The 23,979-nt window shown below is 43.6% G+C and overlaps 11 protein-coding genes across 11 annotated transcripts; 6 read left to right on the plus strand and 5 right to left on the minus strand.

Moving 5' to 3' along the window:
* Positions 1-340: 340 nt before the first annotated feature.
* Positions 341-985, plus strand: EAE97_003143 (uncharacterized protein; the record flags this gene model as incomplete). The annotated part of the gene is made up of 4 exons (XM_038873655.1): positions 341-390; positions 588-644; positions 701-767; positions 833-985. 4 exons carry the CDS (start codon positions 341-343, stop codon positions 983-985), a joined length of 327 nt encoding a protein of 108 aa, XP_038735518.1.
* A 183-nt stretch (positions 986-1,168) lies between these two features.
* Positions 1,169-2,820, minus strand: EAE97_003144 (uncharacterized protein). Its single transcript, XM_038873656.1, has 2 exons — positions 2,280-2,820; positions 1,169-2,178 (listed from the first exon to the last, which is right to left on the minus strand). Exons 1-2 carry the CDS (start codon positions 2,625-2,627, stop codon positions 1,405-1,407), a joined length of 1,122 nt encoding a protein of 373 aa, XP_038735519.1. The 5' UTR covers positions 2,628-2,820; the 3' UTR covers positions 1,169-1,404.
* Positions 2,821-3,016: 196 nt separating this feature from the next.
* On the plus strand, positions 3,017-3,793 carry EAE97_003145 (uncharacterized protein). The gene is made up of 3 exons (XM_038873657.1): positions 3,017-3,132; positions 3,292-3,448; positions 3,519-3,793. Exons 2-3 carry the CDS (start codon positions 3,323-3,325, stop codon positions 3,588-3,590), a joined length of 198 nt encoding a protein of 65 aa, XP_038735520.1. The 5' UTR covers positions 3,017-3,132; positions 3,292-3,322; the 3' UTR covers positions 3,591-3,793.
* Positions 3,794-4,038: 245 nt separating this feature from the next.
* EAE97_003146 (uncharacterized protein) lies at positions 4,039-5,507 on the minus strand (the record flags this gene model as incomplete). Its single annotated transcript, XM_038873658.1, has 3 exons — positions 4,039-4,378; positions 4,491-5,377; positions 5,428-5,507. The coding sequence occupies 3 exons, from the start codon at positions 5,505-5,507 to the stop codon at positions 4,302-4,304; spliced, it is 1,044 nt and encodes a 347-aa protein (XP_038735521.1). The 3' UTR covers positions 4,039-4,301.
* An 886-nt stretch (positions 5,508-6,393) lies between these two features.
* EAE97_003147 (uncharacterized protein) lies at positions 6,394-8,914 on the plus strand (the record flags this gene model as incomplete). Its single annotated transcript, XM_038873659.1, has 2 exons — positions 6,394-6,784; positions 6,939-8,914. The coding sequence occupies 2 exons, from the start codon at positions 6,394-6,396 to the stop codon at positions 8,912-8,914; spliced, it is 2,367 nt and encodes a 788-aa protein (XP_038735522.1).
* An 889-nt stretch (positions 8,915-9,803) lies between these two features.
* Positions 9,804-10,181, minus strand: EAE97_003148 (uncharacterized protein; the record flags this gene model as incomplete). Its single annotated transcript, XM_038873660.1, has 3 exons — positions 9,804-9,929; positions 10,007-10,063; positions 10,116-10,181. The coding sequence occupies 3 exons, from the start codon at positions 10,179-10,181 to the stop codon at positions 9,804-9,806; spliced, it is 249 nt and encodes an 82-aa protein (XP_038735523.1).
* A 2,710-nt stretch (positions 10,182-12,891) lies between these two features.
* On the plus strand, positions 12,892-13,298 carry EAE97_003149 (uncharacterized protein; the record flags this gene model as incomplete). The annotated part of the gene is made up of 3 exons (XM_038873661.1): positions 12,892-12,975; positions 13,091-13,203; positions 13,232-13,298. 3 exons carry the CDS (start codon positions 12,892-12,894, stop codon positions 13,296-13,298), a joined length of 264 nt encoding a protein of 87 aa, XP_038735524.1.
* A 24-nt stretch (positions 13,299-13,322) lies between these two features.
* EAE97_003150 (uncharacterized protein) lies at positions 13,323-15,586 on the plus strand (the record flags this gene model as incomplete). The annotated part of the gene is made up of 7 exons (XM_038873662.1): positions 13,323-14,149; positions 14,211-14,241; positions 14,293-14,348; positions 14,403-14,477; positions 14,528-14,724; positions 14,787-15,211; positions 15,299-15,586. 7 exons carry the CDS (start codon positions 13,323-13,325, stop codon positions 15,584-15,586), a joined length of 1,899 nt encoding a protein of 632 aa, XP_038735525.1.
* Positions 15,587-16,003: 417 nt separating this feature from the next.
* On the minus strand, positions 16,004-17,151 carry EAE97_003151 (uncharacterized protein; the record flags this gene model as incomplete). Its single annotated transcript, XM_038873663.1, has 4 exons — positions 16,004-16,095; positions 16,182-16,702; positions 16,774-17,032; positions 17,097-17,151. 4 exons carry the CDS (start codon positions 17,149-17,151, stop codon positions 16,004-16,006), a joined length of 927 nt encoding a protein of 308 aa, XP_038735526.1.
* Positions 17,152-17,607: 456 nt separating this feature from the next.
* Positions 17,608-19,570, plus strand: EAE97_003152 (uncharacterized protein; the record flags this gene model as incomplete). Its single annotated transcript, XM_038873664.1, has 2 exons — positions 17,608-17,670; positions 17,804-19,570. The coding sequence occupies 2 exons, from the start codon at positions 17,608-17,610 to the stop codon at positions 18,368-18,370; spliced, it is 630 nt and encodes a 209-aa protein (XP_038735527.1). The 3' UTR covers positions 18,371-19,570.
* Positions 19,571-19,842: 272 nt separating this feature from the next.
* On the minus strand, positions 19,843-20,220 carry EAE97_003153 (uncharacterized protein; the record flags this gene model as incomplete). Its single annotated transcript, XM_038873665.1, has 1 exon — positions 19,843-20,220. One exon carries the CDS (start codon positions 20,218-20,220, stop codon positions 19,843-19,845), a length of 378 nt encoding a protein of 125 aa, XP_038735528.1.
* Positions 20,221-23,979: the final 3,759 nt, after the last annotated feature.

The following is a 23,979-nucleotide window of genomic DNA, read 5'->3' on the forward strand; positions in this document are numbered from 1 at the left end:
AATATCCTGCTAATTATCATCCTGGTTTATCATTATTCCTACACTACATGGCGCAATCATATACTTTGAATTTTTCTTTCTACTCGAGCAATTCCTAGTAGTCTGTATGCTTTTCTGACAAATCTGCCTTGGCCGGTAATCAAGGCCTTTCCTATATTAGATGTATTGTGTTGTCTATCACTGCCAAGCATTCCTCTATTGATTGGAACGAAACATTGTTTTTATCACTAAAATTACTATATTTTTAGCATCTCTACAATTCCGAACGGTAGTCGTTCGCCATTGGATTCAAGTTTCTCAACCAAACCGGGGGGCAACGGCACTTTCAAAATTCTTGATCATGTTCGTGGAAAGTACAGCATCAATGGCTACAAGATCCGAATGGGCCAGGTTATCTGTAATGCCTTGTTAGATGAGCTAGCATTGTCGGTTGCGGTAACGCCAGAACAATAACTCAGCGGTTGAGCGGTGGTGAAATTGTAAAAGCAAGACCGTTTGGACCCAGCAGATCTAGAGGAGTGCATAAACTCATGCATCTCTGACGATAATCGACTCTATCACGGACTTCAGACCAATAACAATATCAGATCCTTTGGATTTAAGGGTCCAACATCGGCTGAGGTGGTCGCAAGATATGTTATCAAGTAAGTAACATTGAACGTTGCAGACCCTCTTGGAACTTCATATTCAACTCTCGAAGCTTAGGAATGATAATCGAATACAGGCTCGTAGGTCTCATGTCTCGACGTGATCGGCGTCAAGCCATGGTATGTAAGAGGACAGGTTATTTTTCGTATGGTGTACACATTGTAACGAACAGTCTCTCTAACAGATCCGAGTGAAGACGTTCGCTTCCATCTTCGCTCGCCTCCGCCCCAGAGATCGTCTCGGTCTCGCAGTTAAAATACCATACACAGCCGTCCTTCTTCCCTCCGACCATGCTACTTTTATCACTGCGACTTGTACTCATGTAAATTGTGGTTAGGGTATCCGTTGGGGTTGATTGTTAGTTTCATTGTTGGGGCCGAATATTTTATGCGCGACGTTGAATCTAATCTAGCCAACACTACGCCGGAAGACCTTTCGGAAGGATTAAAAGCACGGATAGTCATGCGGGTTAATGAATATGCGAGAAGTTTAGCAAGTAAGGTCATACAAAGATGAAAGCTGTTTCAATAAAGAGTTGATTGCATTTTAATAATTTATCCCTGGGCTGAATTCTGAGATTTCCCATATTTCCCTGTAATACGAAAATTAGACCAGACCATGTAGGAAAACCTACTCATACGCCATGTTTTTCTCCTATCCTTCGAACCAAGCCGAAAATTTGTAGCAATCAATGAGAAATGAAAATCTCCACGAACTCCCAAATATCAGATTGACAGAAAACAAACCCAATCCCACTCATCTCAAGCCACCACTTCTAGCACTCTCCCCAACCCTAACGCTCTCATCTTCCTCCACATCCTTGTTCCTTAAGCTATCCCTACCTCTTCCAATGCTCACACTGGCCGACGTACTAACACTCTCACTTCTTGGTCTGTTCAAACTTGCATCACTCTGTCTTCTATCCCTAATCGTCCTCTCCAACTCCCTAATCCTCTTCTTCAGCGCCTCATTCTCTCTCTTCACATTCTCTAATTCCTGTCTTTGAAGTGCTGCCTCCTCATATCTTGCTGTTGTTGGCACGCTTGTCGCACTGCCAACTTCACCCGCAGTACTACCCATCGTTGGTACATTACCTGATGAATAATCACGATGTGGTAGCATACTAGGTCGTTGCTGGTGATAGAAATGCGAGAACTGATCCGCATGTCCATAACTACCGCTCAATGGTGCTGGACTACTGGCTCCGGATCTGTGAACACCAGTCGCGGAGTTTTGGCGACTGAGGGAGATAGCCTGAGGTAGTGAATCGACGCGTCGAGCGGCAGGGGCGGCGATTCCGCTGGCTGTGCTGATACTACCTGCCGTGGCAGTAATGCTTCGAGTGGAGGTGCTGGAAGATGTGCGGTGATGGCGACGGTGTGAAGGAATGGGGTGATTAGGCCCGGATAGGAGATGGTTCGAGTTATCTAACCCATCTGGATGACCTGCGGAAGTGGACGAGGCATTTGAGACGACAGAGGCATTATGAGCAGCACGAAGCATACTCAGTTCGCGGGTTAATCGATTTACCTATCATAGCATCACAAGGATTAGTATGTATAGCCAGAATACAAAGCTTTCATTGTCTGAAAGATTACTAGACGTTTGATAAACTATCGGAGTGTACATACGACAGCTTCTTGTTCCTTCTCCAGTTGCAGATGTAAATCGGCAGCCGTCAAAGGCCTTGGGTGTCTTAACGGTCCAGGTCCCATTCCTACACCAGTATTATCTCCTGAAGGAATCGTGCCAGTTGCAGATGTGAGAATATTATTGGAAGGCGACGTCAAAGGAGGTGAAGCTGCAGTGACAGCACTTTGATTCGAAGGGAGAATATTTAAGGAAGAAGTCGATAGATTATTTGGGGAAGCCATTACTTGAGAAGTGCGTCGGGAAGAAGTACGAGATGTAAGGCGTGGAGATGCTATAACCTCCTGAGGTCTTGGAGATATAGGTACTGAGTTTAGATCTGGTGCCATCACTTTCACCGAAGTGAGCACGGAGTGGATTATAGACTTTCGCGCGACGACAAATACACGTTTATGTATTGTTAGGTTTCAAAAGTGCGGGACCATATTATACATAGGAGTAGGATTAGAACAAGTTTGTAAATCAATCAGTTAATCTAACTGTAACGAAATCATAAGGCTGTAGCACTATTGCTGAAGAACGGTTTGATAACGCATAATTTAGAAAGCTTGAGGCTACCTAGGTCGGGGTACCTAGGTAGTCTTGGCATGTGGCTTATGACTTGTGGCTGATGCTCAAAGATTAGCATTATCACATGATTTTATGTAAGCCTAGAGTAAAAGCCCCGAGTTCATGTCACAGCGAAGGGATGAAGTGGGGGTGCAACTTTCTCTATGACGTATGAAGCTTAGAGGGGTATATAGAAAAGGAGAAGCTTGTTTCTGTTAACCTTCATATCTAAAACTATACACAACTTTACTATCCATCTCTCAAGCTCAATTCCTCTTCATCAATGTAAGTTTATACTTGATCACTCACATACTCAATCATCTGCATCAACTTAACATCGTCGTTGGTCCCTCGCTTCGTACAAGCTAATCTCTACCTCCTATTCCATGTTTCATATAACAACACATCTCAAATCCATTCTTCAATCAAACTAATTATCCCTAGAATCATCTAAACACATATACACACATCCATCATGCCTGAAGGACGTCAATCACCACCACCTGAGACCCAATCCGGTGCTCAAAAAGGTGCTCCCTCCGATGCCAAGGGAGTCAACCAAGGAGGCAACAACCAACAAGACAGCAAATCTGATCTTGAGGTACGTAAAGTTCATACCTGCTCGTGGAGTAAACAATAGTCCAGATTCAATACTAACACACTTTTCACAGAACCTCTCCTCAAACCCAAAGGGACCTCTCGAGGATCACTCAAACGAGACTCGCTCAAAGACTGAGAACTAAATGCGAACTGATATGAGAGTGTTCGGGATAATGAATGGAAACATGTGTATTAGTTGCACTTCTAAAGGAAGTGTACGTATTGATACGATATGAGATGATATGATACCGTCATGAAATGGGAGGAGTTAAATAAGACAATGAAATAAACTCGTTATGAAATAAATCTGGTGTGATGTTGGCTGCTGGCTTATTACTTCCATCGTGAAAAGTGCGATTTGTATCAATATTTCCAAATAAAATGCAGACTATCTGAAAAGATATAAATTTCCACCCATTAGTTCAATGAACAGTAGAGGGGCTCAATGTTTTCGAACAGTCTTGTTGACCTATATGCAGGTCTACCTGTCCATATCTCAACAACAGACTAGTACATAACTAAGTTAACAAAATGTTGCCATGCATCAACGTCACGGTTTTCTGAGTAATTATGTGGACACAAGCGTTCCTTTTTACAAAAACTACCAAGTAAGCAGAGCCCTTTGCAGTCACAAACAACATCATAGCAGGAAGGCACGTAATTGTTGTGAGACTTATGATATTTGATTCGCAAATTGATCATTAACCTTCATATTCCCCCAACGCATCGCTTGCAAACAACCGTCCAACTTAATCTGATAGTTCATCCCCAATATCCGTTTTCTGTAACCATTCCATTCACACCGATCCCAAAAAATTGCCACTCTCATCAAAAACATCAAAAACCCAAAACGCTCAAGCAAAGGTTGACTTCTCAGATTGAGAATCGAGAGGTGCAACCTTGGTTGAGTCCACAATAGCTGCTGAATCAGCTAGTGAGAAAGCTAAGTTAGCAGGTAACTAATGATACAATTTGATTTCCATGACCAGCAACGAAACAAACATAAAAAAAATTGATCTATTTGCAACATCCAGTGCAAGCACATTGACCTTCCGCGCAGGGACAGTCTTTACTGTCTCCACCACACTTGCACGTCGTCTTGTCGCTACCAGCAACCTTCTCCGTTTCGGCCTTTGGACAGGAGTTGCAGCTGCACTGACCAGGAGCACAGCCACATTTCGAGGTGTTACCAGCGCAACCGCAGGTTGTTTTATCAGAACCTGGAACCTTCTTGACATCGGACTTGCCACAGTCGCTGCATGCACAGGACCCAGGGGCACACGGACACTCTCCTGAAACTGAACCACACTTACAAGTTGTCTTCTCGGTACCAGGAACCTTTTGTGGAGCTTCCTGCTTCTTGATATCTGCCAAACGACGGGCCTCGGCGTGAATATCCTGAACTTGACGAGAGGTTTGTGTGTAGAAGTTGACAAGCTTTTGACCAGTTGGAGTTCCGGCGGCCTTCTCGTAATAAGAGGTTAATCCAGAAAGGAGGGAGTTGGCCTTTTGGGTAACACCATAAGATTGATCGACGCCCTTGGCCTTCTCGGTGGCATGGTACTTGCTGTCGAGACTGTTCAAGGTGGCGAGGAAGCGGTTGGATACTCCATGCTTTTGGTCCAGGTCGATAGCACGCTGAGCAGCGGTATCTCCAATGACGTAACCATGGGCGAGATATTCTGCAATGATGCGGCTTCTTGGCTTCTCCTCCTGGGTGATATCGTCGCTATCACGTTGTTCATTGGAAGTATAATGGCTTTCATCGTCATCGTTGGATCCAGATGCACTTGTAACCTTAACTTGGGTAGATCCAAGTTGAGTGTTGTCGAGTAACAAAGCAGTCTTAGCTGCGGTTTCCTTCTCAAACTGAACGGTGGCGTTTTGTGTCTCTCCAACGGAACCAACTTCAAGGCTGGTAATCTTTCCACTAAATTGATGTTAAAGTCTTGCAGGTAAAGGAATGGGGTTGAAGCTCACCAGAAGCTGAAGAAGTCTTTAACTTCTTTCTCGCTGGTTTGCGAGGAGATGTTCTTGACGTGTACTGTATTGGCAGACATGATGAGGAGGATGGATGATAATTTGTGAATTTGTTTTATTATTGAGTTGTTTGTTAGTTGCAAAGAGATTTGACTGAATTGCGTTGAGTGTAGAAAAAGTTGATGGTTTTTTGTTGAATTGTATCGTGGCTCTTTGAATGTATTTGTAGCATGCAATAGAATGGGAAACAGGGGCGAAAAGTGGGCAGATCAATATGGCCAAAAACAAGAGGGGTAATTGCGTACGTCACTGTGGCGTATGTGGCTTGTGTAGGACAGCGAAGCTCAGTTTACTCTACATAGGCAGAAACACCCAATCAAAGCTCATGATCTATCTATCGCCTGTGGTTTCTGGTAAACTAGCTACTCCGTACTAGGTAGGTACGTACTAGGTAGATAGCCACGGAGAAAGGACTAGAATCTTCCGACCATTGTGCATTTCCATCATTTGAATATTATCCACGCGCGTGGAGTTTGATATGGTATCAAGAGAAGAAGGGCGCGAGGGCGTAGCATTTACTAGTCAGTTACCTTACGTAACGGAAGACGATTTAACATGTGGAAGTGAGAGCACGTATTTATCGGCACATGTAGCAGAGATCTATTGACATTGGAACGAAAGCACGTGAATGGAAAGTACATGCCACTTATGTTCACTCATCGCAGGAAGGTACCAGATGAGAAAGGATTCTTTTCTCATCGAATAATAGCAAGTCATTAACGTAGGAAAGTGCGGTTGCGAGAAAGAGTAGAAAGGTACAAGACGCTTGCTTCATGAACATCACGAAATATGACAACAACTTACAACGCACAGTATACCCTATCGCGATTCTAGTGAGGCCATCATTTTACTGGCCGTCAACAAACAGCATCCATTGGTCAACACGCACCTTTAACGTTGCTCATTATGGGGTTTCAACTAGACTTAGCGGCTGCCGAAGACGCAGATATACTTGCACAAACGCATCTGAACGCCTTCGCTCAAACGCCTTTGCAACGTATTCTATTTCCAACAGAAGAAAGCCTTGCAGGCTTACGTGAATGCCTTAAACAGGATGTCCTCCTAACTTTGAAAGAAGGAAACGTTGAGAGAATCAACCTGGTAGTGCGAGACACCGATGACATGAAGAAAATCATTGCAATAGCCAAGTGGGATCTGCCTGAGAAGATCTCACGGGCCGTTTGTCCTCTTGCTCATATATTCCCTCCAAAGGATGCCCGCGGGGACCTTATCAAAGAGTACAGTGCTAAGCAGGAATCTAATAAGATGAAGGTCATGGGTGATGCCCAATGCTATCGTAAGATTATCCCGGGTTTTTTCAAACTAGTAATCCCACCACCACTATACTCGTTGTTCGAGTAACCATCCAGAGGTATTTGTTTATCAAATCTTTCAGGTTTCATTTTTGGTCTCAGATTTGATCCACAACTCGTTCTGACAGCGCAAGATAGGTCTCACCTCAGTCATCACTCTGCCTCAATATAGGAGACGCGGAGCTGGAACTTTATTGACTAATTGGGGCCTGTTGAGAGGGGAGAAAGAAAAAATTCCAGTATACTTGGAAAGTCCCGTTTCTACTTTGTCCTTCTTTCAGAATTTGGGCTTCATCCCTGTGAATGAGTTTTCAATGTCCTTACCCCGGAATCGAGCCCCTGCCTATATCCACAAAGAATCATGTATGGTCCGAATATTTCGAGAATGTGCTGTTAGAGAAGAAGAAATGGACTACTGGGACTCAAGTCTCGATATTGAAAGTCTAATGATTGATTACGAAGCTGGCATCAGACCTCAACTTGTAGTGCAAGCTATTTATGACCGCATCGAAGCATATCGAAATATACAGCCATCTTTGTGGATTCACCTTCAGCCCATTGAAGATGTTATGGCTTCAGTCAGAGATCTGTACAGGCGTTGGCCAGATAGATCCAATAGGCCACCACTGTGGGGTGTACCTTTCAGTGTCAAGGATAGCTTTGACATTGCTGGGATTCCCACCACGATTGGATGTCAAACACTGGCACACACTCCTAAATCTTCATCATCAGTCTATCGACGATGTATCGATGCCGGTGCACTTTTTATCGGAAAGACAAACATGGATCAACTAGCTACTGGCATGACAGGTTGCAGATCTCCATTTGGCACGCTGCACTCAGTTCTTAGCCGAGATTACGTTGTTGGTGGATCGAGCAGCGGTAGTGCCATAAGTGTTGCCAAAGGCTTAGTGTCATTTTCTTTGGGCAGTGATACCGCAGGCTCGATTCGAATTCCCGCAATGTTTAACAATATTGTTGGATTCAAACCTACCAAAGGAACTGTTTCAGCTCAGGGGGTTGCGCCAGCTTGTCTCCATCAAGATTGCGTTTCTTTTCTGGGTGTCACTTCAGAAGTCATTGAAAAAGTTTGGAGGGTTTGTCAAGGATTTGATAAAGAAGACTGTTTTGCCAAGCCTCCAACATTCCAGATCTCATCACGAGTATATTCTGAAGATACCAGAGATTCCAAGGATGCCTTGCCATCATTCAAGTTTGGTACACCACCGGACTCTGCGCTTGAAATTTGTATCCCCGTCTTTCAAAAGCAGTTCAAACTTGCAATTGCAGTACTGGAAGAGCTGGGCGGCCGGCGAGTGGATATAGACTGGACGCCCTTCGCATCCGCCAACGAGCTTCTTTACGGCGGGACGTTCGTTCTGGAACGACTTACAACACTACCCGATGGCTGGTTCGACAAGAACAAAGACAAGCTTCACCCAGTCATTCGCTCTGTCTTCGAGAATGCACTCGCACGTAAGAGCACAGCCATTGATGTATTCAAAGATCTGCAAAGGCAGGCAAAGTACAAAAGAATGGTCGAAGACATTCTCACGCTAGATGATGATTCCCACGAATTAACCGTCATGGTAGTTCCCACTGCACCTTTTCACCCCACCATTAAAGAAGTGTCGAAAGATCCCATTTGCATTAATGAAAAGCTTGGCGCCTTTGCTCATTTTGCCAATATTCTGGACCTAGTAGCTGTAGCGCTTCCTTGCGGGACTTATAGAGCTGAAATGAGTGACACGGAAATCTTGCCGTTTGGTATTACACTCCTGGCGGGAACGGGACTGGATCAACATCTTCTGAATCTGGTTAAGAGATTAGAAGATCCATTGAGGAATATTGAAGACGAATTAGGATCAAACACCTCGCTGACAGAGGCCGAAGAAGATTTAATGAGAGCTTCTGAGGAAAATGATAATTTGGACAATACGGTGAGCGATATTGAGAAAGACACGACGGCAGAAGCTGAAGTAGAAACGAGGGAAGGTGTCGAGAATGATAGCAACTTGGAGGAAGTATTGAGGAAAATCGAAGACGAAATGCTGAAAGCTCATTCGGACAGTGATGAATTAGAGGAGAAGATGAAAGCACAGATGAAAACATGATGAAATCTGTGAAGGAAGATAATATGATTTGAGGGATCAGTCAGTGACAACGGAAAAACATTCGGTGGAGACTTGCGAGTACCATGGTATATTACAAGAAACGTCGAAACAGTTTCGAAGCAGAAGTTCCAAGATCGATGAGGCAGCACTGATTCTTGATTTTCAATCTGGACCCAGACGAGGACAAAAAACTAAGCCAGGTACATATTTTTTTCGAATGTGCCATTCCAGTCTCGCTCCCTACTAGCCAATCCAGGCCCATGTAGCATTCTATTGATAATTCTGCAATAGTATACAGCCTTGAAATATTGATTGAGGGGGCTTGAATAATTTGCGCCAAGTCAGAATCAAATAGACTGGTGTGGTCGAGATCTATATAAGGTTATTACTCATTCATCAATTCATTGTTAATATTCATATTCCATCATATTAGATACTAAGTTTGGCTGTCAATTCTATGTCCAAATATCAGTCTCTGCACTCTGCAGTACATTAGATGAGGCGCCAAAATTGAGAATTCTGATTGAGCATGCAAACATCTTCCATACACAAGCAATTGCGTCCGGAGTTCATTCGACTTGGGTTGAACCTATACAATCTATTAAAGGAAACGATGATATCTGCTCTGTTCCACTCAAATAATAGCAGTTCTGTGTATTAGCATCCCATATAACTCCAAGATTCAAAAGTACCAATGATTAACATATCACTGCTAACGAAATCGATAAATCAATAAACAACAAACATTTTCATATCGATGACCCAAAACTCAGAGCTTTTCAGGCCACCCGCCATCTGATAAGATATCCTTGCTTCTTCCCTCGATCAAGACAGGCGCTGTCCCTCAGCTCGTCTCAATCAACGAGAGTACAGTTCCGCGCGCCTTCGTTCACTTGAGCCCGAGTCCTACTAGTGCACCATTGATCCCATCTACAACAGGCTCGAATCCCAAAGGGCCCAAAATTGTCCACAAGATTTGTCGTGCATGGAGGGTGGCTGATGAGGATGCAATCCCCTAGATTTGCAATCGTGTTAGAAATGACTTTCTAGTTATGTATACAGGAATGAGCGACCGTAGGGGTGTAGACTTGCATCATATTTGTCATCCTTTTGAATGACTTCGGAGTTCTTGTTCTCGGCCGCGGTATTCTTGGGTGATTCTCAGTATTTGCAAAGTGTGAACAAGCTAATTGAGACTTACAGTGACGGGGGCCGCAATAGCGAGTGGGAGAACGACTGCTGCGATGACGAATCGCTGGAAATACATCTTGAGAGGCTGGAATGACTTGGTGATGACAGTTGTGGGCTGTAAGCTAGGAAGTTCTATGTTTCGAGAGACTAAATGAATTGGAAGGGAAAATTGCAGTCAATGGGGGCTCTTTATATATTCTTCTCCCAGGATCGTTACAGGATGAACCAGATTGTCATTTTCACCATTCAGCTTCCACGAGGTCGAGCAAAGACGCGTCACCTACGATGCTGAACTCTACGAGGAAAGAGAACGCGATACTGCAAGTCTTTGTACATTCAATGGAGAAACAATGGTGTCCAATAATGGGGCTCCGAGGACATTCCACATGGTTTCTGGAAGAAATGATGGTCCCGCCGTTGTGGTATTCAGTGACATTGGAACGATCAACTCGCACCGGCGATCTGAGGCTTTGATGGAAAGAGTTTCAAAGATTTCGTGTATCTGTTCAGTTAATTAAACATCGTTGGCAAAACTTGCCAAGATACTCATTCCAGGTAATGTGATCGGCCGCCAAGACGATACATCACCTCGTTGAGATATGTTAAATCGGCAGTTGAATTACCTGAGTGATCACTTTATAGTGGATGCCGAAGAATACTGTTAGATCGTTTCAAACATGTCTGGATTTCAGGAGCTAGTGTTCGACAAGCTGATGTTGCCAGTTGTCACAATTGAGCAAAATTTGTGAAGACATATATATCGAAGCAAAATACTTTTTCAAAAAAAAAAAAAAAAAAAAAAAAAAAACACCCCCGCTGAGGTTTGACAAGATGAAAGTGATAGGTCATTTCCTTGAATAACCATGCCTCGAGAATCGCAGTTGGTGAGAGGAACTTCAACCCTAAGAAGTATCAAGTATGTATCGGCTTAGAGTGTTCGGCCATTCCGCACCGACGTTACACTCTTGTTATCGGCCGGCAGCGCTATTACAGGCCGAGATCAACAGACCAAGAAAGTTTGCAAGACATAAGAGGACTATGAATAGTAATTGTACAGGATGACTTCAGATCTCTCGCGTGTAGCGTATCTCCGAATAAGACTGGCGGTGCGAGCTCCGGACGACTTGTCACAACATCATAAATCAAGACGAATAATCTGCTAGTACACCCCCAAAAATGTCATTTGCTCGAATGTCGATGAAATCGATCGAGATTCGCTGTCGAGCGAGAAACTGATAGGTTGAAAGAGGAGCCGGAGGTATTCCTCTAGGCTAATGTCTACCCTACTTCTCAACCCAATAAATAGAACATGATATACAAATCCCATACGATACGATACGCAATTCCACAATTTGCGCATCATCTCAATGTCGTGTTAGTCGAGTTGTACGCCTCCATTGCTGATCCTGTTGTTGTCGTTCGTTATTACGAACGCTGGTGTAACAGAACAATTCTTGCGATACCAAAAATTAGTGGAGATGAATCGCCTGACGGAGATATCTCCTGTTCATCAAAGGCGTGACTTGATTTGATGGCATTGTCGTCTGTCTCTTAAGTTAGCTAAGATTTGTATATGGCAACAAAAAGATATGCTTCATGCGCAACGTACCTGATATGTATGTGAGTAGGTAGCTATCGGAAGTGTCTTCCCATTTTGCTCTGTCCCTAGACTGTTTTCCCTTTAATATGTGACGAAGATTTGGATTCTGTACTCTGTATACGATCCAGAATATCCTAATTAGCTACCTGCCTACCTCGTATACCTCGCACGTCTAGTACGACCACCCCACCTGGGCAGAAGTAGTGCTCCTAAAAACAACCTTGGAAAGTTGTTCTGTATAACTAAATGTATAACATTGTGATGTCACCGATACTCATTTAGTCTTGCTTTTGTTGTCATAAATTCCATCAAAATATCTTTATCATTGATGATAATAAGTCCTCAAAGAAGTCAAAGATGGTAAAAGAAAGTGTTGGATCAAGAAGAACTAGGTAGGTATCCAACTTCGCCTCCTGGCACTTCGCCATTCCCGCTTTATAAGCTTACTAATGAATGATTGCTTATGTAATGAAGCCAGTAGAAGGAAACCCTTTGTTACCATATTACATAAAAGAGAATCATGTTCGTTCATTGGATTAGATTCAAGAATTGGCACCTTCGGAGGCGGACATCATCACCGGTGATGTCTTGATCAAATCTCCCATGTTATTTGATCGGAGGCTTTGGTCGGAGGCATCTCCACAGAATTCAGATCCCTCTTATGCAACCTTGCAATTTTAAATAAATATGATAGTTAGACGAATGGTCAACCCGTTTTTGTGATGCAATTTATACATAGTGGTCGTCGCTAAATCCCGAATGCCATCACATTTTTTTTCTTTTAACAAAGCAAGAACAAAGTTTATCATTGTTTTAAGGGAGAAAAATCACTGTCGCATGTGATTTCATCCTTTGAGTCAATCTATTCTTTCGAGAAAGTAACCCTGAGTACTAGGTACCCGGCGTCTCTAAATGTTCCAACAGGCACCTTTGATAAGAACAGTGGCAGCAATATCGCCAATATAATCAGCATCAAATATAACGTGGTCATTCAACAACGATTCCATAACAGGCAGCCGGAGAAATTGTTTTATAGGAGTTACATTGCTATGCTCTATCCTCGCTGAGCCGACCAGAAACGAATGCGCCGCAACGCTGAAGGGATACGATAAAACATCCATTAAGAACACATCATATAATCCGTTGTATTCACGGAATCTCTCCACGGCGAAGGAATCAAGTTTCAATGAACCAAGACTCGGCATCTAGTTCCACTTTTGGAGCAGCTCCAGTGCGGAAGGACAGAGGACCGATCGCGAGCCAGGCTAGTGTTTCCCTTCACCAGTTTTCCCATACATCCTTTCCAAAGAAACCTCCAATGCTGTGATATGTGAAAGCATTGTGTTATAATACTGGTAAATTGAACTGACATTCAACTTCTCAAGGCTTGTGATGTTTGTCGACAACGGAAGCAGAGATGTGACGAGAACCGTCCGAAGTGCGGTCTTTGTACACGCTTGAAGATAGACTGCAACTATAGGGAGCCCGTCCCGACAAAGTAAGTGCTGCAAGGCATGTATGTTTAGGACGATTCGATGCTGCGAACGGGACTTGAAATGTTTTAGTCTTCTCATCTGTAATGGATCTTACTAAGAGCGTCACAGGAAAGACAAAACCATGGTTGAAATCCTGGATCGAGTGAAAAATATAGAGAGTATACTCGAACAATTTCCTCAACTCTCGACGGGCATCGCAGAGTTCAAGCAAAGTCAGACGCCACTTACTCATTCATCATTGAACGACCCCCTTAGCTTTAAACCCGAGGGACATACGTTTGCAACCTCGTTCTCCCACCCAAACGAAATAAACACAGGTCGAATACACACAAACTCTATATATCGTCACTATACTGCTTCTCATAAGGTTTTGCTATGGCCGGCTATACAGCAACTTCTTCTACAAGTTGCGCCATCAAACAATGGCAACGGCAAATTTCTGGAAAGGGGGTCAGTATTCATGCTTAGAATACAGGCCTCAAGACCTCCATTATCCTTAGATATAGATCTACAAGAGAAACCGTTTGTAGGCATGCAATCATTGGCGAGTAGAGTAGTTGGGGGCTCGCGAACAACATTCCCGGGCTTGTCCCAGGAAGCTATGCTTCAACTGGCAGTGTCTTATTTCGATACGTTCAACTTTCTATACCCTTTCATGGACAGACAAACTTTCCTTTCTGATACATTAGTGAAAGTGGTGTCTGAAGGATTCGATGGAGATATGGAATCCGTTGTTGCCTTGCTAATATTCGCGCTTGGAGAAGTAGCGCTTGAAGGATCCTGCGGCTCTCCTGTCGATATCTACCAATCACGGCCTAGTGGCATCAGAGGCGGGCCGGGGCCATCCAAGCCACTAGGACTATCCTTTTTTAATGAAGCGATGAAAAGAATTGGTTGTGTCTTGACAGAATGCAGTCTTGAAAATGTGCAGATGTTTTGCCTTACAGCGTGCGTTTCAATTTCAATTGATATGAGTTGAGGAACTCGACTAATTTGATACTTGACGTAGATTATATTACCAATCCTGTTACCGCCATCTGGTAATTATTGGAACCAAGAACCTGAACGAGTGGCAGTTGATGTAATATTAGGACTTTTGGAGGTCGATGGTTTCTGCTTCATCAGCATGTGATATGCTTATCACATCGTCAGCATACCAATGCTTCCTTTTCCTTCTCAACACCTTCTGACCAAATCATAGGGATAGCTTTGACTGGAAATCTCCGAAAGGCGACCTTATCAAACGTGCGTATTGGCATTGTGCCACCATGGAGACGTGAGTGCTTTCATACTTCAAATTCCTTTCATTGTATTGATAGATGATAGGACTTTACACCTCGACATAGATTTGCCACTTACCTCTATGATGAATCTCGAGATGCACATTGAGATGCCACTTTTCCCCATGCCAATTTGTGACGACGATTTAAAAGGGGACCAGGAATCCAATTGGCAAGCACATAGTTCTTCGGTACTAGCATTACGAAGAATTTGCGTCCAGATGCAGAATGGAATTTCCGAGAGTAAGCATGCGAATCGCAAACTTTTTTCACTGTTTTGGACAAAACTGACTTCTCAATCTAAGTGGCTAAGATGGACGCCAACTCCTCTTGCTCGGAAGGTTACACCTTCCTAACCGCAGCCGGAGTACGACAACTCGCATCCCAGCTAACTCAATGGCGCGGCCTACTCCCTACCGCACTCCAATGGGCAGAAGATGAACCTGCAAGTTTTCCTTATGTGCAAACGCCTGAACGAGATATCGGGAATATCGATCCCAATTTCACATCTCCAATATCACAACAAAGTCCTCGTCCGGACCTCTTCTCCACTGATATCGACCAGGAACCGGTCAGGTATCCTTATGCATATGACATACAAGTTGCGACACTTAGAACTAGATACTATTATGCCAAATATATGGTTTATCGACCTTTTGTGTATAAAGTATTACATTCTCCGGAATTGGTGACGCCAGAGGATGCCCAAAATGTTGCGGAATGTCTAAGAGTATGTTATCTCTACTTTCATCTTTCTTTCTTTCCCTTTTACCGTTACCTTTATCTTTGCTTCGTCCCTATTAACAGTACCCACTAGTCCTGTCTCCTGTGGCCCATTCTCCTCTCACCCCCATCCCGTTGTAAACGTCTAATACCTTACCTCTTCACCTGGTCTCAGATATTCCTTAGCATCTTGATCATCGTACATCTCTCGAAAGGCAACATTATACTGAAGGATATTTGTGATAATCTGTGTGGGGAGCGATACCATTCAGAGATTGATGAAACTGTGAGGCTAATGTTGGATTGGATTCGAGACTTGAAAGATGCTGAGGATCCAATTGCGCTTTGGTGTTGGAATATGCTGAGAGGGATTTATTGGTAGGTCTTTTATTCACACTTCATCAACACTCGTCGATGGTAGGCACGTGTGATGGTGGGGAATAAAATTCGGTAAAGACGTCTCTAAAGTTTGGATGTGGCTCGGGGATTACGTATGACGACGCACCTGGGCAGTGAATGAAAGGAAAAGGAATGATGCGGCCGCGTGCTTAGGTATTTATGATGTGGCGGAAAAGATCAAGGAAGCTACCTATGCATAAATGGATGATGAGATGCCACAACGATGTTACGATCATGAAGAACCTTGGAAGGTAGAATAAACATCGAAACCCAGTAGTTAGACGAGGATCGCCAATTAAAGACCCAAATTCGCCAGAATACAAAATGTCTATCGCGTTACATGTCTTAATCCCAATATAGCAGCCCACCACAGCGTGCAGCGTGTACTGTAACCCGGTAATCACAGCTTTGACTCCTTTCTTCGTACGAATGAATCGTCTAGTAAATAATCGGGATATCTCTTTGCTCCAGCCATTCCTCCTGGGAGCCTCCCTATTTGGACTCGGTTAGTAGAATAACTTAGCGAAGGTGAATGAAGGGGTTGGGGAAATGAAAAATTAGGAAATAATAAAGCGTACAATTTCCTCCGTCAATAACCAAAACTTCACCATTGACAAAGCTGCCCGCATCGCTGAACAAGTACACAGTTCCGTCTGCAATTTCCTTTACTGTGCCATATCTCCCCAACGGGTTTCTTCGTTGCGCATCCCCGCTAGCTTCGCTCTCCTTATCGCCCAGCCGTGCCATTCCCTCTGTTCCTTCTATGGGTCCTGGAGTAATCACATTACTAGTGATTCCCCGTGGCCCGTATTCCAACGCGGCTGTTGCAGAAATAGCGTCGACGCCTGCTTTTGCTGCTGCTGCGTGCCCCTGAAGTGGCATTCCTGTGAAGTGGAACGCGGCAGAGATGAAAATTATGCGACCTCCGGTGTTGGGATTAGAAGCTGTGTTTGGATGGTCAGAGGCGGATTTTATGAGGTGTGGGAGAGTCGCTTTGAGGGTGTTGAAGGAGCCGAGAGTGTCGATTTCAAGAACAGTTCGGAAAGCGTTTGAGGAGAGACCTTCTAGGGGTGAAATGAAATTTCCTGCTGCTCCAGCGCTGTTGGAGTGGTCATGTTAGATATTGCCATTGATACAACTGAGGAAGGGGAATGGGTAAAGCAATCGTACATAACGAAGTCAATGCCCCCTAATGCCCTCACGCATGTCTCTACCGCACTCTCCAAATTCTTTATGTTTCTCACATCCACACCGCCAATTCCAATGACCTTCGATCCGTAACGCGCAGTCGAAATGGACTTGGCCATAGATTCAGTCTTGGATGGATTGCGTCCGATAATACACGCGTTGGCACCTAGGTGAACCATTGCACGCACTTGAGCGGAACATATCGAACCTGCTCCGCCAGTACAGAAGACGACTTTGTTGTCTAAAAAAAACACGATTAGCGTGCGAAAATAAAGCAAACTGTGCTGTCTGTTAGAAGTTCATACCGAAAATACCGTTCCGCCAGACGTCGGAGAGATACTCTGATCGAGGTAGAGCCATGTTCGTTTATATCTTGAGGATCAAAGGGGTGTTTGCAATTTTGCGGCGGAATCGATAATATAGAATAGATACTTATACTACGTTGTTTTTACGATTAGTTCCTAAATACAACAGCTTATTAGGATCAATGGGAAAACCAAATCACTTTGGATTACTGAACTAACCTTGGAAAGTAAGACATAAACTACCTAGGTACCCGATTACAAAATCCGGGGTCTCAAGCCTCGGTCCGGCTATTCATTGATAAGTTCCGCGAGCCAAGATATGATTACATAATATCATAATCGATCCATTGATCCATTAAAGAGAATGACGGCGGATTTCCCTTAGTTTGGATTAAATATACCTGACCAAATCAACAACTTAGATCCCAGTTTATATCCATCACACTACCTTTGCGTATTGAACAATCCTTCAGCAAGAGCATATCTGAGAAGGATACTAATCGGTGACAAGATGTCTACAAAGACTGTTTCGACTTTGAAGTTTGTGGGATCGATTTCCCTTGGCCTACTTACTGTAAGTTGCTTGCATCACCCCACTATAGCTTGTCATTCCAGACTTTGGAGCTTGTTATTCTATTAGTTTATTATCAGCTTCTATCCTCTCAATCTATTGTGAATTCAAGGGGCTGATAATCATCAAAAAATAGGGCGTTTCCTATACCCTCTCATCTCTCACGATCCCAGCCTTCCTAACCCTCCCATCCGCCACTCTTGCATCTCGCTCCTACAGCTCCCTGACTACTCTCGCCACAACACATACTCGTGCGCTCACATGGATTTCATCCTGGTCTTTCCTTCTCGCCTTTTATTTCTCACCCCGAGGACAAAGACATCCATATCTCCTCTGGACCTCGCTCTTCGCCGCCTCAAGCTCAATCGTTGATAAACTCATCCCACTTGCCATAGGCTCCACAGGTCCAAGACGCATTGCACAGAGGAAAAGATCAAAGAAACCCATGAGTCCCAGACAAATGGATGCAAGTTACGAGGTATTGAGCAAGAGCGCTAGAGATTATGAAAGTGCGGGGTTGGCGAGTAGTGAGGAGGAAATGGATGATAATGTCAATGGGGAAGAAGTGAGAGAGGAGATGGAGGGATTCATGGCCAGCCAAGTTGTCAGGACTGTGGTTGCCGGTTTGGGCTTTGCGATGAGCGTTGTGGGTATCTGGGGAGATGGAGGGTTCACTGAGGTCGTTTTTGTGGATGTTGTGTAAGTGAGGATGAAATGGGTTAAGGGTACGGCTGTGAGGCACGAGATATGAGATATTTAACGAGGTATATGACATTGACGAAAGTTGAGAGGCGTAACTTTGATGCGAGCCCTGGGTTAGCCTTGAAGCTTGTATGGTGGGATTGGTCGAGAAGCTTATAGGTGCGATGGGGCGGCAAACGATAAACTCCTATTCTTTATTATGTACGGATGTTGAAACATCTTATTGATTATAAAACTTGCTCTTATCTCAATGTTCGAAATTTGGGCTTCCCTGTCTGATAATCCGATAATGGTCCAAGGATTTTGGGCGCAAAGGATTAGACGCTGTCTGTCGTTCAGTGTACAGCAAAAATCTATGGAGACTTGATATTTAAGGCAAAGATCTTGAAATTTACATTTCTATGCTACTACCTTTTCTCACCCACTCCATCTCTATTTCTAAGATCTCTGCGGCACTCGCACCAATAAGCCATTTTAATAGCCATCTCTACGATGCAAGTAATACATTTCCACAGACTTTGAACTCCGGGAAACATCCGAGTGTGTGAAGATATGTATGCGAGTACATCCATAATTCAACCCTCTTCTAGCTTTCTATATACTTAGTACCTTTATCCTTTCTTATAAAGACCCGATGGAGGAGTGTATGGTAGCAGTGCCTCCGTGGTGCCGCTCAATGTCGAAAGTGAGTGTTGTTTCGCTTTTGAATATCGAAGTTCTTATCGAGGCGTTCTAATAGTTCGGACTACAAGATACTATGGGTGTAGGAGTCTATGGGTTTGATTGCAAAATGTAAAGAGCAGAGACGGGTCAAGGTAAAATGGAAGGGCGACTGCTAATCGGCGAGGTTATTTTGATATGAGCTTTTAGGGGATGAACAAATGACCAAAGAGATGCTAATGCCGAAAGCATGGGATTTGATAGAGCATGCGAATGATGAACAGGTCGAGTGGTGGTTTGAATTTCGATGAGACCGTTTCGTCTCATCCACAACTGAGCACAGAAAGTGCGGGTGGAAAGAAGAGGATTGAAGTCCTGTTTCTTGAAAATGACTAGGATAGGTATTATTCTGAACTCTAGGAAATCTTTGTGATGAAAGTGATGAGGAAAGTACGTTTTTAGGATCCTTGTGCCTGGAAAATTGTGCGTGGATATTGTTTCATGTGCAAAATGATATTGATAGAATTGAAAAAACCGTCTCCATAATTTACGGAACAACGGGCCCAATTGTGTTTCCATGAAAGAATATATGTACCAAATACAGACTCAATAATAATCTATAAACAAGAACCTGACTCCGAGTCACAATCTCCAGACTAGATGCAACTCTCATCGCTCCCGAATGTAGGTTCAGCCCATCATAACCCTCAATGCAGTATTCGAATTATCCCTTTCTCAACACAAAAGACCGAATTGCGGAAACCATGAATATAAACACTCGATCCAAATAGCAAATGCACTTTAGGGAAGCCACTAACACCAAGATCTCATCCACTTGTATTGTATCGTTTGGGCCGTATATGGATCCTCAGTTGCACCCATATCATAAGGACCAAACGTCTTATAAGGTGTCTTATACTCAATCAGCTTAGATTGAGCATTCAGTCCAGTCTTGATAAATATTTTTGCGCTGTAGCCATCATCACAGCCTGTGAGAGTAAAATTCATCCCTGTAGTTGCATCAGGCACGACGTCGGAGGGAACCCATTGATTATAGCATCGAGGCCAGGAATTGTTCATGACGATACCTTGCCAGCCTTCGATCAGCCATTCGGAAACTACCGTAAGACAAGCGTTGGTAGGAAGGACAAGAAGTGGGGGAACTGTGAGGCATTGTGTTTGGAATCTCATTTTGAGAAGGATGGAGTAAGTTTATGCGATTGTTGATGCAGAAGCGAGGCTTTTGTGACGGTAGTCTGACGAGCAATGACCTCAAAGTGAGTAGAAGAAGAGATCAAAATCCAATGAGTGTGAGTCGATATTCATCATATAAAATCTGTGCAATAATGCCCGATTTATATCTTCATCGCAATACACTTGAACGATCTTAGCGAACAAGAAGGAAACCCCCTTGATGGCCCAAAATGTGACCAACTTAGCGCATCTCTATAGACTCCCACTTGCCATTTCCTCATCATTGCCAGACTCATTTCTTTGCACTCTGTTATTGAAATTTAATTCATGTTCAAAAGGGATTCAGATTGGGATAATGGGTCATGTCTGGCGGTAAACAATCCTTCGCGCAAATACTCATACGATGTAATATCCAAAGATGGGGCCAAAGTAAGATTAACTCCAATTAAATGGAAAAAGATACAATCTTCTATGGTCGCTCAATCGAAGAAATCATGGAATGTGTTCCTAGATGCTGGGGGTTTTACAGCCGCCTTCTATTTAGATTGAAAAATACAGTGCTGTGCTGTGCGACAGAGCAGACTAGACGCCTTGAATATTCTAGACACTGTAAATTGCTATAGTTCCAGGGTACGATTTACACTTTCCGTTCGACTTCGAATGGTAAGATCTGCTTTTTTTAAGCCCTAAAATCACAGCCCTATAATTGCAATCACTTATTCTATGTAGCTCGATATTCAACGTTCGGATGTCTGCTGATTGTGTAGTTGCTTGAACAATGCCGAGAGGCCACACCAGATTATCTAAGAAGACAACAAGAGATTGGTAAGCTGGTCTCGATGGAGTAAGGTAGGTCTTCGAATGCTTCATCTGGTTGAAATCCCCTGGAATCACGACGTTGCCAGCGCTACTTTTTAGCGACGGGCGTACAAGCTGTAAGTGGCATTATTTGCACGTAGAATACCATGCTCAAATGCTTTGATTAACAAGCTGATCATGGTATTCGTGATGAGTTCGGTAGCTTCGTTCGGCTTCATATATATCTGGTCTAAATTGTGGCAATGCCAAAATTCTGTCGAAACATGACACCAATAACAAGATATAAAAACCGTTATAATCATCAGTCGACTTGCCTTTCGAGGGTATTGATCGTCAAAATTGATGCACAGCCGGTGTAAGACTATCGAGGAATCAATGGGCTAATCTTTCCGCCGCGATATCGCCTCATCTGTTACAGTATCATTAGAATAGCGTGCCAAGTGAGATAAATTGAGTAGGTTCGATTTCTCGTACTACAAGAGAACCTGTAGTCCCATCCTAAAGGTGTAAAGAATGGAAATCTTTGCGATGCGAAAGTCTCCATCGAGAAAAATTCGATAGAATGAGGTAAACTCGATGTCACTAATTAGCTGTGATACGATGAATTTACAGACCATGAGGGGCTGCCGAGAAAACGCTCAACCCCGTTGTATCCCCGTGGCACATCGACTCGACATGAATAAATACACAGAAGAAAGCCATATTTACATACCTCAAATGCTCGGATGATCGTCCATCATATGGAAAGTTGACTTCGTAAAGCATCTCAAGCATATACAGGTATGAATTCTTGCGCATGGAAATGTTTTGCGTCTGACCAGCTGCTTGGCAGATGTTTGAGCTCGACAAACACACACCCACTGTAACCTCGCCAAAGACCTCTAATACGGACACGAGTAGCGAGTATCTAAATACTCAATTAGGTGTTTACTGACTACCAAAGTAAACACATCGTGCGTATGCTTATCGTATGTATCTTCTGCTTCTTCTTTCTCTCTCTTCAAATCTCCCTTTGCTTCTTTTCGTTTGTCACTTTTTCCTATATCTGTCACTTACGTTGATACTTCGCCATTCTGATCACTATTATATGGCATGGCTATCGTGGGTGTATACTAGTGATCATCTTTTGCCTGTTCAGAACCACTTCGGTCTTTGGCTATCTTCAATTTGGATTTCAATACATTATTCCATCAATGACCTCCCACCTCTCCAGCTACAGCTCCAAATATTCTTAGATACTGGTATAGTGTGGGATGCGACCGGAGGAAGTTTCTCTGTCAATCTCCGCCCTTATCATGATTCTCTTGGCATTCTGCATGCTCATACTTTTGCAGATTTTGACACATCAAAGGGTCCTTGGGGTACACAAAGTAATACCCATCACTGTTACTCGGCGAGTGCCACACCATTCTTCCATATTTTGGATAAAGGGGATTTGCAGTTATATCGTTATCTTGTCGAGTATGCAGCATTCACTACGTCCTTTGAAGCATCATTTGTTATATTGTAGACTCATCACCAAGAATTGGGCTGCATGTATGGGTATCTCGCAGGCCAGCTCCTCGCTGCCGTCTGACTCTGAAGATTCCCTCCGAATTCGGTTCACAGATTCTAAATTTTCCCTTTCGATCCTTTCCGCATCTTTATGGTGCCTGTCTCCAAAGAAGTCAACCTTACTTTTCACTATCATATCTTACTCCCCGCACATCTGCATCGTGCATGAAAAGCGACTCAATCGTAACCCCTGAAATACGGGTCGTGACAACTTTACTTTCTCTGCGCACGGCCGCAGAAACTATCCATCTTCTCAATAAATGGGTTATGTGATCTGTTAGTCCTTATTCTCACGATAGTATGAGCCCCATCACCTCTCCAAGAAAATTGGTATGCTTGTAAACCTGTCGCATTTTCTATCTTTCCATCGCTAGTCTTATTCAAATTGTGGATAACCTATGAACATATGTGTATCTTTTCGGCAATATAATCATATTAAAAAACGTGTATGGGGTACGTATTCAAGGTTACTTTGCAAGGAATTCTATACCCGGGATGGAAGGTAGCGGTTGCATTGATATGGGACTGATCCGAATAATCCTAGCTATGGATTGAAATCGTAGTAAGTTCGATCAAACCTGCCAGGCTATTTGAATGCTGAATTAGAGATGCTCACAACATTCTAGGAAGCATACTTCCGCGAGTTTCCTATGTTCAGAATAATGGCCTTGTTTCGACTCACAACATACATGGACCTTGGCCATGAGGAAAGGAAATAGTTCATGATGGCGTTTGATTGGCAAATAAATTGATGCATGAAGAACTAGCTGGTCGATGGATATCCAACGGCCCTACATCAACGGTCTTTTCTTAGAGCCCGTGTTTCCCTCCTGTCAAAGGGAGCGCCTCTCTCCGCACATCCGGGAAAACGATGCTTATATTTTCAACAGCTTTCAAGGTGAATATCAGGGGAAATATTGGCATTAAGCCCCACGCGTGAGATCCAGTAGCAAGATTGCTCTGCCCACCTTATCACAACGATGTGTATTGTCATATTTGACGGGGATCGATGAGAACGTGACATACACATTATCAATCTTACCCCTCCACCAGATGGAGAGTCGTCGTCAGCATTTTCGTTACAATTCCCCGAACCATCAAACTGCCCGATGCAGAGTTTACTTCTTGTAGCATGAGAAGGGTTTTAATACTTGGCATAGGTGAACGGGTCCGTGAAGTCTATCACAAAAGTTCAAGTTGACTCTGTAGTTGTATCGTGAACTTTCCATCAGGTCTCTTGGCGCCTGGCTAATGAGTATTGGGAAGGAAGTCTATCGCCAAACCAGCCGAAATTACTTCAAGTGACAGGTTTACGCTTCTTGCGAAATAAGCTTTGAGCGCGGTGCAATACACACTGCTCAAACCATATTAACGCACGAATCA

This window comes from Botrytis byssoidea, assembly GCF_014898295.1.
Source record: "Botrytis byssoidea strain MUCL 94 chromosome Unknown BBYS_005, whole genome shotgun sequence".
Lineage (NCBI taxonomy): Eukaryota > Fungi > Ascomycota > Leotiomycetes > Helotiales > Sclerotiniaceae > Botrytis > Botrytis byssoidea.

Coding starts and splice junctions, on each gene's coding strand:
- EAE97_003144 (XM_038873656.1), bottom strand. CDS start 2,627: ATGGCACCAGATCTAAACTCAGTACCTATATCTCCAAGACCTCAGGAG. Junction 2,179..2,279: donor AGAAGGAACAAGAAGCTGTC/GTATGTACACTC, acceptor ATGCTATGATAG/GTAAATCGATTAACCCGCGA.
- EAE97_003145 (XM_038873657.1), top strand. CDS start 3,323: ATGCCTGAAGGACGTCAATCACCACCACCTGAGACCCAATCCGGTGCT. Junction 3,449..3,518: donor ACAGCAAATCTGATCTTGAG/GTACGTAAAGTT, acceptor CACTTTTCACAG/AACCTCTCCTCAAACCCAAA.